The sequence below is a fragment of the Eumetopias jubatus genome, unplaced genomic scaffold (assembly GCF_037043125.1).
Source record: "Eumetopias jubatus isolate StellerSeaLion01/CBP00866 unplaced genomic scaffold, mEumJub1_p1.0 scaffold_6, whole genome shotgun sequence".
Taxonomy (NCBI): Eukaryota; Metazoa; Chordata; class Mammalia; order Carnivora; family Otariidae; genus Eumetopias; species Eumetopias jubatus.
Genome location: NW_028274812.1, coordinates 66,218,933 through 66,235,474, shown reverse-complemented (window position 1 = coordinate 66,235,474; position 16,542 = coordinate 66,218,933). Strand labels below are relative to the sequence as shown.

Genomic DNA, 16,542 nt, shown 5'->3' with positions numbered 1-16,542 from the left:
TCTTCAACTTACTACTGCTCTATCACCTGAGCCCTGTACTTTACACAGATACTAACTTAATTTAAAAACCCCATATGTTCAAGAAACAATTCAAGATGTTATATGAAATATCAGGTTTACACAGAACTTATAATTGTTAAAAAAGAAGTCAATGCTCAAGGTAATTTAAAAACTCAGAGAACAAAAGATCACCCATGAACCCACCAGACTGACACATCGATTGTGTTATTTATGCTTGCATCTCTTCTTTTCCCGATGTATATCTTGCATATTCTAAATATCGGTGTGTGCAAAATTTTAATTATTTATTTTTCACTCAAAATTATTAATAGGGAGTAATTTAAAATTCCTATATCACATGGCTGATATTTTAAGGACTAATTTCAATCAAAGTTGTGCACTTTATTTTAGACATTTAGGTTATTTCTAGTATTTCAAATCGTATACATTGCTGGAGAAAGAAAGAAAAGGTTATGTAAAAAATTATCTTCTTTCATTGAAATATCTTCTGCCATAAGTTACTAGGGATGAACTTACTGGCTTAAAGGATATTTAACTATTTGTGGCCTGTGAGATCTATCCTCATTCACTCATTGCCATGAGATTTCTTTACTTAACAAACTCCTTGTTGCATTATTAATAACAAGATAATAGCAAGCATTCACTGATTATTTGCTATGTCCCAGATATTATTCTTAGGGTTTTTACATGTATGATTTCATTCGATTCTAACAAGAACCTATGCAGGAGGTACTATTTTAATTAGCCCCATTTTATACTTAAGGAAATTAAGGCTTAGAAAGATTGTCCTAGTTTACACACCTGGTATGTTGTAGAGCCAGAATTTGAAAACTCTTGTGACTCTACATCTGAGGTATTAAGCCTGTGTATCTTACTTTTCTGCTTATATTTGATTATAAACAAGATAGATTATGAAGACTCATTTGTTTTCATAAAAAGTAATGGTACAAATTACATGCTTTCTGAGAAGAAAAACACATGGTTTTCAAAAATCTAATCAACACAGGTTTTAATATTATCAATGCTTTCAAATTGAATAAATGTTTTTATTTAATTATATATATGTCCATTAATTATATGTTAATAAAATAATGACAAGCCTGTAAACATGTTAATATAAAATATTAAGAAGCAACTATTAGGGAAATTCCTTATAACAAAAATTAGAAATCTAAAATTATTGGAGTTCCCCTTTACATTAAAAACATCAAAAAAGAAATTCCTAAATTTTTATTTTAATTCAGAAAATCAAAATTAAGCAATATAAATAATACAAGTAAATCCCATCTCTACGATCTGATATATATGCATGTAAACTGCATAACATCCTTGAATTTTTTACAATTAGGGGAGACCATATATCTATCTTACCACCCAAATCGGATCACTTTGGAAAGCAAAGAGAGATGTTAACAGAACAATTATCCCAGACAAATGAGGCATACAGTCACCTTACTTAGAATAAAGTTTCACCATTTCTTCAGTAACTAAAATCCATTGGTTGAAGTCCAGGACAAATTTTAGGATGCAGTGTAGTGCAGTGAGGAAAAAGGATTTGATTTGGTAAACAGGATACTGGATTCCTACCCAATTTTCTTATGTATAAATATCCCTGAGCTTCAGTTTCTTCATATGTTAAAAGAGAAAAAATATTTTCTTCTCTTAGTGATATGGTAAGGACTAATCGATAAAATGAACACGATGTTTAGTATAAACTGCAAATTGCCCATACAAAGCCGTTATAATACTAAGCTCCACACCTTGACAAATACTGTTCTGCTTTTTAAATGAAATTTAATTATATAGAAGTTCCAAAAATTTAAAAATATATTTCAGAATACAATTTCATTAGTCTTCTGAATATATTTATATATGTAAAATATAATATAATCTGCTAGTTTGCATAGAAGCTGTGTCAACTCATGGTTAATTTTTTTAAAATGACTTTCTGACAATAAAAGCTTGCTAACCAACTGGAATTACATATTTTTAAATGACTGAAGAGATCTTTGTTAAAGCATTATAATAGGGACTTAGAAGTTGATATATTAGTAAGCTTGAAAAATATTTCGTTCTCAAAATTGAGGGTTTTTTTCAAAATCATGAAGAAATAAAAAAAGCTCTTACATCAATTAATCAAAACTGTGGTAAGTTTTCACAGTTGTTCATATTTCAAATTATACCCTAACAAATATCACCGTGGACTTCCACTCTACAACGTGCCTTGTTAAACTTGCCTTTAAGTGGCTAACCACCCTCATTTGGCTAGGGACTCACTAACATCCTCTCCCAAACACTTCAGTTTTCCTCAATATGGGACTGGAATTTGTTTTCAAACTCTTAACAGGATCACTGAAAGGAAACAGGAGAAATACTATAAAGGCAGGCCTGGATTGATTCCAGAGGCAAGTACTCTCACAGCAATGCACTGGAATTATGCCAAGAAGGGAAGTGTTTTTGCAAATGAACATAGTGCCAAAGTTAAGTATAAGGTCTTTAATTCCTTTGTCAACATCACCAAGGTCAAAAATTAAGAAAGTTATGTGATAAACAATTTACTTGACTTAAAACAGTGCACACATACTCCTTCAATTGAACATAAGGAGGCATCTTGACTAATCACAGTTTTCTTTAATGAACTCTTTCTAATACCTAATTCCACCTACTTCAATGCAGGATTCATGTAGAAGACAGTGAAGTCATTTTACTTTATTTTTAACTACCTGAGTGTGGTTTGCAGGTGACAATAATTTTGGTACTCAAATGTGGTTCCAATTCTTGAAACTGGAATAAATAAATGTCGATAATTTTAATAGTACCACATTTAATGAGATTATTTTGCTGATTTGGAAGAAATCGGGAGTGTTTTCTTCATGGTAAATGTCCTTACTGCAGTTAAAGACTGTTTTTCTTACTAATTTCTATACTTGTAAGTATAAAAAGCAAACAGTTCCTGTTTGCTTTTAACAAATAAATGCAGAAATCATTTCATTTAAATTACACAAAATGATACAAAAAATACAATAATTTTCCTTAAAAATCTTTAAGCCTTGAAAGAGAAGGAACCTTAATGTTATTTCGTAGACTTTCCTTAGCCAGGTTTAATTGGGCATTTTTGTAAATACTCCTGCTTTATTTATAATGCTTCCCATTTTTAATTGTGCAAAAGTTTAAATTCCATTTTTACATCAACCAAAATCTGCATTCTCCTCAAATCAGCTGCTTTTACAGCTCAAGTGTAATAGTATGTTCATAAATTTTCTTATTATAGTTATTATCAAGTAATAGTTGTTAACTTCCAGTCAATAAGAACACTGCTTTTCACTGAATTGATTAGTTCACTAAGAGTATGTCTACACATCCCCAGTGGTATAGCATTCCACCTACTAGTACTGATAAATTTTCACCAGTTTTTGATTTCCACATATATGGAACTTGCAGGATGATCTCTTCAGTAAGAAATCCTACCAGTGTAAGTGATGGGGAATAAGGATATGGGTAAGACAGATTTGACTCCTTCAGGGGGGTGTCAAAGGAAGCTGCTAAACTGGTCTATAGAACCCAAACCTATAGCTTCTATTTTGCCCAGAGTTCACTTTACAACATTAGCTATAGCACAGATTACAATTGAATGCTGGGTCCTCAGTATTTTATATACTAGCGACCATCCACATGAAGTATTCAACTCTTCAGTCAGGATAGAAAAATATATTTGCTCAGTTACTCCATCTAAATAGTTCGTCCAATAGAAGTATAGTATGAGCTATGATGTAATTTTTAAATTTCCAGTAGCCACATTAAAAAAGAATAAAAAGAAACAATTAAAATTAATTTTAACATTCTATTTTATTTAACCCAATATATCTAAAGTATGATCCTTTCAATATGTAAGCAGCATAAAAAATATTAATATGTTACATTCCTCTTTTTTTGTACTAAGCCGTTGAAATCCAGTGTGCAAATTATACTTACAGCACATCTCAATTTAGAATAGCCAATTTTTAGACCTTAAGAGCCATGTGTGGCTCCTGGTTACTGTGTTGGACAACAAGATCTAAATATTTTTTAAACTATTATTTCTTTAAATATTCTACTAGAATGAGAATTTTATTGGGGAAGTAATATGATTTATACACCAAATTACTAAGAGCAAGACATTTGAATTTGCAATGAAAGAGAATAATATTTGCTAGGATTCTCCTTGCTTTGTGCAGAAACCAGGTCAATATTATTGCTAAAAGCCCAGGCTCGGGAATCAGTGTGTCCTGAATCTGATTCTAAGCTAAGGCAGATATCACTTCCTAAAGTAATTACGAGCAAGCAGTTTACCCTTGATAGTACCAATTTTTTTTTCTGTAAAATAGACATGATAATGAAATCTACCTCATTAAATGAACTAGTACATATAAAGCATATGGAAGAGTATCTGCATATAGTAAGTTACTACCGTTAGCACTAGTCCCTTCTAAATTAACCAGGATTTGCAGTCATTAAAATTATGTTGCCAGCTTTGAAGTACAAAGAGTATATAAAAGTTATTTTTCAGAATGGATTATGTCTTATAACTTATAAATTAAAAGATATATAAATAATATAACCTTACCATAGAATTTTTTGGGATATGCAAAAATAAAAATATCAATTTTGAAGGTCCATGTGACATAGCTTTAAATAGAAAAATACTGGCCAATTACAATGACTACAAAATACTATATAAGAGAAAATCCAGTTTTAGAAAACAAAGGAAAAGGTTCACTAATTCGTATGCTATTATTGTTTCAAAACACAGAGAACGTCCAACTGATGTATTAAAATAACTAAAGCTTTGCTTTGGCCCACTTCCACAAAAATTGTGGTCCACTATAACATGACTTATCAGAAAAGCATTTGTTTTATTATTTAGTCGAGAAAAGAAATATGGCTTTGGCAGAAGTAGCTTTAAAGATCTATCAAGTGAAATTTGATGATTCTTATATCAAAGTTTTATTATTTATTAAAAATAATCCTAAAAGTTTAGAAATATATTTGTATGTACCCTGTCAGTAGAGCTCATTAGCAGCTCTCCTTTTTTCTGCTACTTACAAGTCCAGACAATACACATTTCACAACAGGAGGAATCCCCTATCATTGAATCCTGATTAACGTCACACCTCATTCTGCTCACTCTCCTCTCTTAAATCTCATAGACCAATGTGCAACCGTTGACTTCTAGGTCAAACATAGGGCAAATTAAATCTTAGTAACAAATGTCATTATTGCCAATATTTACTGCATACCATTAGTGCAGATATCACTGTGGGGAATCACTGATAGCTAAACAGTGACTTCACTCAAGATCGGCTGAATCGGAAATGCTGGTGTAGCACAGACACACTTGTTCAAATAACTATTATTACTCAAAATCTCTGATACTGAAATAGAAAAAAATGCAAAGTGGAATTTTAATAGCACATATTACTTACGTTCACAAGTGTCCCCTTTTTGCTGGTAGCCTGCTTTGCAGATACATTTTCCAATGGGCACTAACCATTCTCCTTCTGCACTGCAGTGCATCCTGGGGGAGTTTTCCGCCTCTTCCTCTGCACTGCTGACACATGTCCCTCGAACCTCGACTAAAGAGGAAAATTCTGAACCAGTCACTGTATCTGGAAAGATAGCTAAATTCTCAATAATGGACCAGCACTTCTTGTAGTATACTTTGACAGAAACCAAAGCTATGCAAGCCCCTACATCCTGAAAGGCAAGATAGAATCCCTTTTTGGACAAAGGTCCAATCTCTCTCACCTCAGTGTTAAGCTTCATCTTTCTTTCACCAAGGTCACCTTGGGTAAAACTTTCATCTGCAGCAATGGTGTCTATTTTTACATAGAGGTTTTCTCTTATATTCCTGCCAGTGTCGTAGTCTGTTTCATAATAGTACAAATTAAAGGTTTCCTTGCAAGTTCCCAGTACTCCAGGAAGACTGTTACAATCCCTCAGGGTAAATTTCAATTCTACAAAAATCCTTTGTGCATTGCCTTTCGAAATCCAGTTAGTCCGCAGCCAGTTGTTTTGGTTGGGCTCCATGACCTGGCACACCTGGTAGGTTCGGATCGGGGTGTAGTTCTCATCCAACCCACTGATCTCTTCCCACTGTAAAATGTTTTAAAAAGGCTATCAGTCATTCAGCAAAAGAAAAAAAAAAAAAACATTTTTATTTTGAAAGCACATGAGGCATCTTTAGCATAGCACACATGATAATCTGTGAAAGAGTTAGGTAGATTCCTACCCTGGCAAACACTGTACCCTAAGAAGACAGGACTCTTAGCTCAGCTTCATCCTGGTAGCACAACATCATTCAGGTTGCCCGCATCGTTTGTACATACAATAAATACTTCATTTTGTTTAATATCTGTTTGCTAGTGTATTAGTGTTTCTTTTTACATGTTTGCTTATGTCTATAGTCTCCACTGAGATTACAATTTTTATAGACTAAGTGCATAACACAATAATTTAAATTACCATTTAATGCATATGCATATGACTACATGGCAGAATTTTTGATAACTCAGTTGACATTTTAAATGCTGATGTTAAACTTAGAGCACCTAAAAAACACAGGGAAGAAAATGCCAAGAGTGCTCTGAAATGTAAAAGCAGTCCACAACATGTTGATATTCACAATGCGAAATCTTCTACAATCTTTCCAAAATAAGATATGAGGGAGTAACATTTTACAGAGCTATTTATTTATTGCGGTGTTATAATACTGTGCATAAGCCACATAACTATATATAAGTAGTTATAAAAGCATGATTTATCTTCATAAATAAATTGCTTTCAATAGACAATCAAATGTACATGGCAAATCAGCATGCTGGATCATATTTCAGTAATAAGCTTTTTGACAGGAAAAATATCACAAATTTAAAAAAGTCCATTCATATACTGATGCAATATATACTACAGCAAACATATATTTTCATGAAAAGGGAAAATAATAAGTTTAGCAGAATTGGCAAAACTCTAAAGACTATAAAGCCATGTATAATGATATCTATACCGCTCATTAGCAAATTCATTTCACCTAAAATATTCCTAGAAGTCTAATGTAACAGTTGATTATGTCCTTTATTACCATTATCACAAAATTTCCCACTTTATATGCAGGCTACCTTAATAGTGAAATCATCATCTACTTGTGTTCATTTCCCCAATATAAAATGCCAAATATGAAAATGTTAGTATTCAAATCCAAAATCACACAGCATGCAATATTTAAACCATCTTTTCAAGAAAAACAGAAAGGGAAATAAACTAATAAGTATGTGGTAATGAGTTTTATTTGTAAAACTTGATTAGAGAATTGATTTATTAAAATACTTAAAAATATTAATATCGACTTTTAAAACTGTTTTTTAGAAAACTGACAAATCAGCAAAATACTATAATTTATAAATTTCTTGTATGACATTATATATTTGCTGCAATTTTATTATACATATCAAACCTCCTCAAATGCAGCAAAGAACCCACTATCATGTGCAGGTTTTATTCAACACAACTTGAGTTTGTGACTAGTTAATGGTGTGCATATTTCCCTTTGTTTCAGTTAGCTGCTTATAATCTGTCTGAATGGCACTTAGCCAAATATACCCAAATTTATCCATTTGGATGCGGAGATTTTAGTCCCTTAATTAGATTGAAATTATTTAAAAAAGTAAAACTAATAATGATATCTACTAAGAAATCAAAAGCTCTAAAGATAAATGTGCTCTTAACAATTCCCCAGCCTAAAGAAACCAAGGCTAATTAGTATAAAGGCATATCTCAAGGTTTCCTTTTTCTAACTTTAAGAACAATCACATTACTTTGTTTTATGTATGAAAAATCAATTTCACTACTTTTGAAACCCAATTAATTTTAATTTTTATTTAAAAATTTATTCCTGAGGGGAAAATTTCAAGACAACGATTGTATAGATCACAAATAGTAACACTACACAAATACATTTAACACAACTCTTGTTTTACTATTTCACTTTTCTAAGAGATTGCAATCACTTCTATAAATGACACCATTAGGAAAGAAGTCTTAAATCAAATACTGTGTTTTTATAGTATACTTATGAAAATATTTTCTAAAAATGTATATTAATAACACTTTATTTCCTGCAAGATATTTAATAGCATGCAAGCCAATCCATTTTGTATATTAAAAAAATATTGCCAATTATCATTTCCTAATATTATCTGTTGATTCCTACAGATATGCAGGGTTAACTGTTAAGATATGTGGACTGATAAAATGCCCATTTGAGTCAAAGATAACATAGACAGTCATAATTTACCATTTCGTGGATTACGCTGATGAAATACTACAATCACTACAATCCTGTATCAGTTTACTTCTCCTTAGAGATAAAAACTATCCTCCCTCTCTATTTGTTTTAATTGATGGATGGTAGAAAATGGGCTACATCTGTCATTGGTAAGAAAGATGTTTCTTTTTTATTGTAAATGTCTTCCTAAAATGTGTATTTTCACTCATGGAAACTATTCCACTTACGGGAAAAGTATGACATTCCTACCTTAAACTCAGTGCCCTTTTTATAGTTAGTCTGTAAAATAGTTGTCATTTTTTCATAATTTAATCTGACCTATACAGATAACTACAACATCATCTTAAGCAATCTTTCAAATATTAATTCAATAAAAAAATTTGAAATATTTTAAGATTTGCATTGTTCACATTTTGCATTATTAAACTGACTTCCAGTTCATGACATATTGATTTTATGCTGTTCTTATACTCAAAAATCCCTTTCAGATTTTCATTCTTCTCTTTGCAAAATTTGTTACACTTTTTATATCCTCACTTATGCTTCTTACTGTGAGGAAGATCAACTTAAATAACAATGAGATATATACTCTCCTTTCCCACAGCCCCTTTCTTCCTAAGGGATGAAGTATGTGCCCTCTCTTACAATTAAAATAAGACCTAAAGACAAGTTGAACTAAAGTTAAGTAAATAATATACCTATCCTGACATGGGAAATGTAATGGTCAGAATTACTTATTGTTTCACGGATTTTTATTGGGTCGCTCTTACCCCTATTTACTGTAGCAGATTTTTACTATAACATATACATGCTCTGACATCATTTCTGACTAATAGCAGATAGCACATGATAAAAATTTGGAGAATCCAAATAATATTTTACAGCAAATTCCATGCTAAAATATGGAGCATATTACACTGTCAGCTACCTTTTAAAGTGTACTTTGAATGATGCTAGAACTGTTTTTAAAAGAAGAAACACATCACATACTGTTTTAAAGAACTACATACAACCTACCTAGTGATTATACTAAGAAGTATAAAGCAACTAAAGAGGTTTAAGTGAGTTTGTGAAGGAAATGTTCCCTGTAATTAGTTAGCATTTATAGCCTGGAACCTGAGGTATGATTCCTCTCACAATAAGAACTCAAATGATTATGGTTATAAAGATTTTTTTTTAATCCATTTCCCCAAGTACTAAGTATACCTTCTCTTACTCAAAAACTCAATGTCTCATTGTAACACAACAAAATTTTGAATGAGACATTTGGAATTAAAACAGTTTAAATATGAAGAATGTGAGTAATTCCACAGGGAGGAGGAGGCTGTGTTTCTTACTTTAAAAACTAAAAAGTGATATTTTATGAGGAGAAGCACTTACCCCATTGGGTGGAGAGGAAATCCATTCCAACTCCGTCTGTTGTGCTTTAGAATCCAGCAGTAGTACTGAAAAACAAAGTTTTATTTTCAAATGTTACATGAAAAATGTAAACACATTTGTAAAAGTTATTAATGTGAATCTAATTTCTATATAATTATCACTTTATGATCTAAGATATATTAACAGTTATTTATGTAATTGAATGATGAAATGAATACCCACCTGATACAAGTATATTCCCCTTTCTTAAGGAGAAAAAATATTAAAATACCATAGTATAATTGGTTATTTTTTTAATTAAAATATTAAAATAAGTTTAAAAACTTAAAAATATGACAGTAAAAATTGCATGTGATATATTGATTCCATAGTAATTATATTATTTTAAAAATTTTATAAGCCATTGAGCACTCCAAATTTTGTCAAATATAACATGAACATAATAAAATGTAATTCCATATTCATCTTCAGCTAGTCATTAATTTGTAATATTGTGCCAAAAGTATTTCCTAGTGCCTTTTGAGAATTGGAGTTTATTTTTTAAAAACTTTTCCACAGGGCGTCTTCACTTAAGCCAAAATGAATACAATAGAAAACTATATCAAGCAATATCATCATGAGAAAAATAAATTGCCCATTATTTCCAAGACATATTTCTGGGTTAGTCAAACATCTGTTTTCAATATTTCTATGTTTTTTAAATTTCCAAATATTTCAAAGCATTAGCTAATTTTCAAAATGATATATTTAAACTGACTTGACTTTGTTCCTCACTTGACTTTTAAAAACAGTTGTATTCCACTTTTATATTATCAAAAAGCATAAACAATTCATTTATGTGTATATAAATGTAACAAATGCTCTTGACAGTATTAATATAAGATAATGTATTCAAATATTACACATTGATACATATCATACCTCCAATTCAATATATTGCTTTTTAAGACAATTACTCTCCTAAAGCATTCACTCTGCTTGAACTGATTCAGTTACGAGTTTTTATTCTTTAAAAATATTTCTGACTCTACAGCATTTTTAACAAATGTATCAACTTGTCCAGAAATAATACTGAATATATTTCCAAGCTTGTAAATATGCATAACATCAACCTCAGAAAAATGTTAAAATTTGGACTTAAATAAAATATATGCTTATATGAATTTTTAAATAATCACTAGAGAAAAAAGTATATTTAAAAGGTAATGAAAATTTGTTACGTTAAGAAAACAAAGGAACACATTGATTATGTGTTCAACTCCTTCGCTCTAGTCAAGGTTATTCCCTGCAACTGAAAACACACAGATAAAGAAACACTTTTTTGCAAAAATGTTTTACACTTAAGACTCTTGAGAAGACCATGAAAGCACAAACCTCGGTCACAAATACTTGACTCTCTTTCGGGGGGGGGGGTGTGGAATGCACACTTTCAAAATACCAAGTTGTATTTCGCACTGGAAACATCAATAAATCGTTGGACTAGTGAATTTATATAATGTTTAAAGTTTATTTTGTTTTTGTCCTCAACAATAGAGAATTAGCACAACGAAACAACATGGGTTCCAGGTTCCTTTTGAGATGATTTATTATTACTATTATTTTTGTCTTCTGCACTGACAGGAGACAAGTGGATTTTAAACCCAGGTGACCTTCGAGTCATTTTGGAGAGTGAAACAAGAAATGTGATGATTGTTTACTGCCGTCCCGTTACCCCTCAGCACTGCCTGGGGTGGGAACCAAGGGACCGCGGAGGGGTGGTGATGGCAAACAAGTTAAGAGAGAAACAAACTAACAAATAAAAACAAAACAGAAACCAGCCCCTGAGCGTTTAATCAGAAGCAGCTCTAAAGTGACCAGCGTGTCTCCTCGTCGTCCGCTCTCCGGATAAACCCGCAAGTGCGCGCTTTTGCCTTCCCGCTCAGAGCGCGGAGCGCCATCCTCCCTTCGCGCCCACGGAGGCGTACCCCGAGGCCGACCAGGACCTGGGGCGCACGGGCCCGGGCTCCGGGACTCCGTTCCCTGCCGCGCGGGGGTAAAGGCAAGGGCAAGATGCAGGGCGCGCCCGGGCTAAGCCAGCCAAGGGCCGCGCGGCTAGCGGCGGCGGCGGGGGCCGGGGCGGGGCCCTCAGTGGGGCGGGGCAGGGGCTGCCAGACGGGCGCGCCCGCCGCGCCGAGCATCCATTACGCCTCCGCCAGACCTGGACCCTCCAGGGAGCCAGTGGCGCCCTTGCTCCAGAAGGAGCCGGGAGGAGGAGAGAGGCTTTCGGGAAGCGTCTCCTTTGAGGGAGAGGCGGCGGCGGCATTTACGAAGAGGAAAAACAGCAGCTGCACTTCGCCTCCAAGCGTCAGATTCTGACTTATACATGCCCTCCCAGTAGCGGGAACAGACCTCCCGAGAGAACACGTATGAAGAAAGTGAAGGAAGGAGGTCCCTCATCTTCCTCCATCCACCCTCGGCCAACCTGGGAGGCCTGGCACCTGCTCGAGGCGGTTCCCAGCGCTCGCCCCTGGGTGCCGCGGCGCCCCTCGGGGCTTGCTCGCTCCCAGAACCGCAGCTCTTGGTCGACGCTGCGCGCTGGGAGCGTCGCCACTAAGAAGCGGGGCGCATTCGCCCTCCCGCCCACCTTTTAAACATCTCACTTCTGCATTTAAAGAATTCAGCCTCCTAGAATCTGAATCCTCTTCACGTATCTTGCACCCAGAAGAGAAAAGCAAGCGAGCGAGACATTCTGGCTGCAGGAACCTCTCCCCCTAGTGATGCAGTTATTTATAGCTCAAACTCCTGCCGGGTCTGCGTGAGCTTGCGCGCCCGGCTTCGCCGCAGCGGTGCAAACTTTTCCTCAGGTCCCGCTATTCTGGAGCAATCAGTACAAGGTTCCAGAATTGAGTGTTCCTAATCGCTAGTGTCAGGCGAGTAGAAACGTGCATTCTGGTGTGCATGGATATATGTTACTGGCAGACGTCGGTTGGGGTCTAACGCGTAACCGACAGCTCGGAGTCATGGTTTTCTCTGAAAATTTCTCTGAATGGGTTCAGCGTCAACACTGGTTGCAGATATGGAAACTGGGGTCAGAAGGTCAGGCTGGCTCAAGAAGTAGGACCTGGCGTTGGGTTGGGGGTGTGGTTTGAGTGAAAGACGAGGGGTGCACGAAGAGAATGGAAAAAAGCAGCACTAAATCACTAAGTTTTCAGGGCTACGTGAAGCGAGAACCAGTATCGAACACAACCCCTCCCCCCCGCCCCACATCACCATCATGACCTAAATCTGATAACAGATTCCTCCATTCTCCACACTTAAGGAACAATTAATTATTAGTATCTTGCTTTTAAATAACGGGAAATCAACGTTAGATTGACAGTTTGGAAGACGGGGGGATGGGGTGGGGGTGGAGATTGTTACATTGCTCAAAAAGCAAGACATTTCCATTGAGAAGATTTATTTTTCCCCAGCTCCAACTACAGGCACCGAAAGGTATTTTACCTTGTCAGTGGTTCAAAGGAGAAGAAATGATAATAATAATAACCATATACAGGCGTATCTGGCCGCCCAAATGAAACCTCCTCTCCTCACCCAGAACTAGCCTTCAGGATCCAGATCCTTCGCAAGGTCTGATCACTCGGACTCAACTGCCGGGCAGATGTTTGGGGACTTGTAGTCACCCAAGCGGCATCTCATCAGTTCCACAGCCCCAGCCCGCCCCCTGCCTCCCCGGCCCGCCGAGCCGGATGGACTCGGGCTGTTCGCGCGGCCGCCGGGACCCACGCGCGGCGCGCGCTGAACGCAGACGTTCCCGCCGCGGAGCGTGCACCGCTCCCTCGCTTCACCTCCGCGGCGTTATTGTTCCGCGCCGGCGGCTGAGCGCCAACTGCAGGCCCGCACCTCCTCCACCGACGCACTGAGCGCTTCATTAGTAACCCGAGCGTTCGGAGCTCACACAAGTCACGGGCCCTGTGGGAAGGCTCGGGACACCAGCCGCTCGCCGACGGGCTGGCCAAGACACTAGAAGCTGCGCTCCCCCGTCTCCCGACTAACTCCGGCCGCAGCTTACCCCACCAGAGGCGAACACCGAGAGGAGGAAGAGAAGGGTAGAGGAAGAGATCTGGCCCGCCTACGATCCTAGAGAACGAGCTCGCTGGTCATCGCCTCCCCCCCCAACACACACCACCCCACTCCGCCCCGCCGCTCTCCGTTGCTGCTCACGCCCTCCGGACTGCCCGCGCCAGAAATCCCGCTCCCGTCGGGCGGACGGCCCCCGGCACGGGGCTGAAGGCGGTTCGGAGTAGCCCAGCTTGCCGCCCGCCTGCCGGGAGCAGCGGGACCAGTGAGGGGGCGGGGAGCCGGCGGGGGAGGGTCGCCCCGCGCCGGAGGCGCGGCCGGCAGCCCCGCGGACTAGCCGGCTCGTGCAGGTAGACCGTTAAATAAATAAGTCAGAACAAACTTTGCGTTCCCATCACCTTACCTTCCTTTGCAGCCTGCGCCTCCCCGGTATGTGCAAAGCGGAGCAGCCAGATGTAGCATAAAATAATCCATGAAGGGTGCCGAGTTTGAAAAACCATGGTGCATGAGCAGGTTTTATTTTAGGTTTCAGTTGAGTCGTAGCTTTTTAAATGATGTTTGCTCCGAAGTGGGTTCTTTTTTATTACGCTTTTCGCATCGATTCCCCTGCTCGACCTCCGGCCGGCTGCTCCACGTTTAGCTTTTTTATTTTTTTCCCCCTCCTGTTCGTTCGCACCGTGTTTGCTGCCTGCAAGTCTCCGACTGCAGACCGGCCGCTTGCTCCACACTCCAATAATATCAATTAGGGGGGAGGAGGCGGGGCTCCGAGCAGAGAGCCTCCGCCACTCGGGCTGACTGGCAGGCGCAGCCGGCCTGCCGGGCGGCGATTCCCAGGGCCGAGGGGCGGGTCCCGGTGAAAAGGCCGCCCCGGCCTCGGGGGCGGGCTTCGGGGCGCGGGCCAATCGGCTGCGAGCGGAGTCAGGTTGCGGGTCCAGGATTCCCTCCAGGGTCTGAGCTCCCAGCTTTCGCTAGATGCTGGGGAAGGGAGGACGCGGAAGGCCGCCGAAGTGCGTGCTGCTGTGGGCACTCGGCTTTTAGCAACCGCACGTTTCGTGGAGCAGAATCAATTCGAGACTAACGCTCCCAACATAGAGTATTATATATATAGCGGTACTCCTCATGGTCTTTTAGAAACCAGAGGCAATGCAAGCCATCTCTCAGCTACCAAGCACGGAGCCAGGGAAGTGAAATAAGCTGTCTTTAAGTAAAGTGCCTTTTACTTTTTTGTTACTCAAAACCTCCGCGGGTCGGGTAACTTTGTTCTTTTCATTTCTTGAAAGATTTCTACTTTTCTTTTTTTTCTGTTACTCAACAGCAGTCAGCTCTAGGCACCACCCAGCACAGTCCCTGGAAGAATAAAAGTATCCAAATATATTATGTTCAAACAGTGTTTCCAAGAGTTTGCAACAAGCTCTGGCTAAAGAAACAGAGGAAAAGGGAGTGGAAAAAGGAAGTCTTTTGTTTTAGGTGCCCTCCTTACCCCCGCCCTATCATCTCAAAATAGTTGGTTGGGTGAAGTAGGACGCGAAGAGAGAACGTTTAGAAGGTTCCGTATCACTTTTCTTATATGTTTTAATATTTTTTGAGGTTTTCCTTGGATTGCCCCAATTTGAACGTTTCCCATTTCACTGCATAAATTACACTTAATTTTAAAAAATGTTACCACGCATTAAATTAATAAAGCAAGACCTCTTTCACAAATTGATACATTCCAATACTTAATTATGTAATTATTATTATTCAATCTTTCAAGGGAAACTGAGAATAAAAAGTGTAACCAACATCTCCAGTTGAATTCATCCAACTAAAATAGCAAGGACGCCTGCGTAGAGCAATCCGTGTACCATTAGGCAGTTTCGGACACTTTGCAATTCAAGAGGTGGGTGTAATAAGAGGAAGAACTTTAAAACCTTAATTGCCAAATCACCAATTTCAAAGGTCACCGCAGAGTAACTTGATCACATGTTTAAGATGAGCTCTGTGTTCTTCTTGTCCTATAATTCTCTCTTAAAAAAAAAATCTGTCATTCATGATTTGCCTTTATTTATAATAGACACAAAGTTTGATCTCGCCTAAAACTCCAAACTTTTCCTATCCTTTCTATATAGAAATATAAAGTAAATTGAGTTGTTTCTGGTATTTATAGCAAAGACTTCTCACAGATGACAGATCCCCAGATTTTTACGTTTTATTTTATGGTAAATTGTCTCTTGTAGTTTTAACTTGCTTAATGCAATTACAAAGAAGAAAGAAATGAAATTTCCTTCTCTAACCTCTCTTTGCTTCTGTAGTTTATTTCTTAAATGTTATTTGTTCCTAGCCATTATGCCTATTAAATATTTTAGAAATTATATCTAAAAGCATCTTAAGTGCCCTTTAAAGGATGCATAGAAAATGTAAACTGCTTAATAGATTAACCTTGAAAAGAGACAAAAAAATGTAGAGTGCACGTGTTACAGAGAAAATCAAGTGGTATTTACACAAACAGATGCTTTAGAGTAAAAATTGTAAGGTAAAACATAATTAAAAATATAAATCTCCACACATATGCTATAAAACTATTAATCTCAGAACCACAAACTCACAAATATTAAATGACTTCTAAATAGTTAATAGTCTACAGGATTTCAGCACTTTCTCCAGGGTCTCATCCCCACTACTTAACAATGACACCAAGGTAGCCTTTAAAGTTTAAAATATTCCTTTCATCTATTGAATGACTAATGCTCAGTGATGTGACTACAAATAACTTTCCATTAAACCAG

General features: G+C 37.4%; 1 protein-coding gene across 8 annotated transcripts in view; it reads right to left on the bottom strand.

The window, feature by feature from the left end:
* The window catches only part of EPHA7 (EPH receptor A7), a 165,092-nt gene extending 150,800 nt beyond the window's left edge, over positions 1-14,292 (bottom strand). For 6 of the 8 annotated variants that reach the window (XM_088024273.1, XM_088024272.1, XM_088024274.1 and 3 more), the window contains exons 1-3: positions 14,181-14,277; positions 9,722-9,786; positions 5,484-6,153 (exon numbers count right to left, since the gene is read on the bottom strand). In XM_088024273.1, the coding sequence (XP_087880399.1) occupies positions 5,484-6,153; positions 9,722-9,786; positions 14,181-14,277 (832 nt within the window). Of the gene's footprint in view, positions 1-5,483; positions 6,154-9,721; positions 9,787-14,180 lie in introns of those variants that run through there. The other 2 variants (XM_088024277.1, XM_088024278.1) reach the window with 2 other exon arrangements.
* Between the last annotated feature and the right edge of the window lie 2,250 nt (positions 14,293-16,542).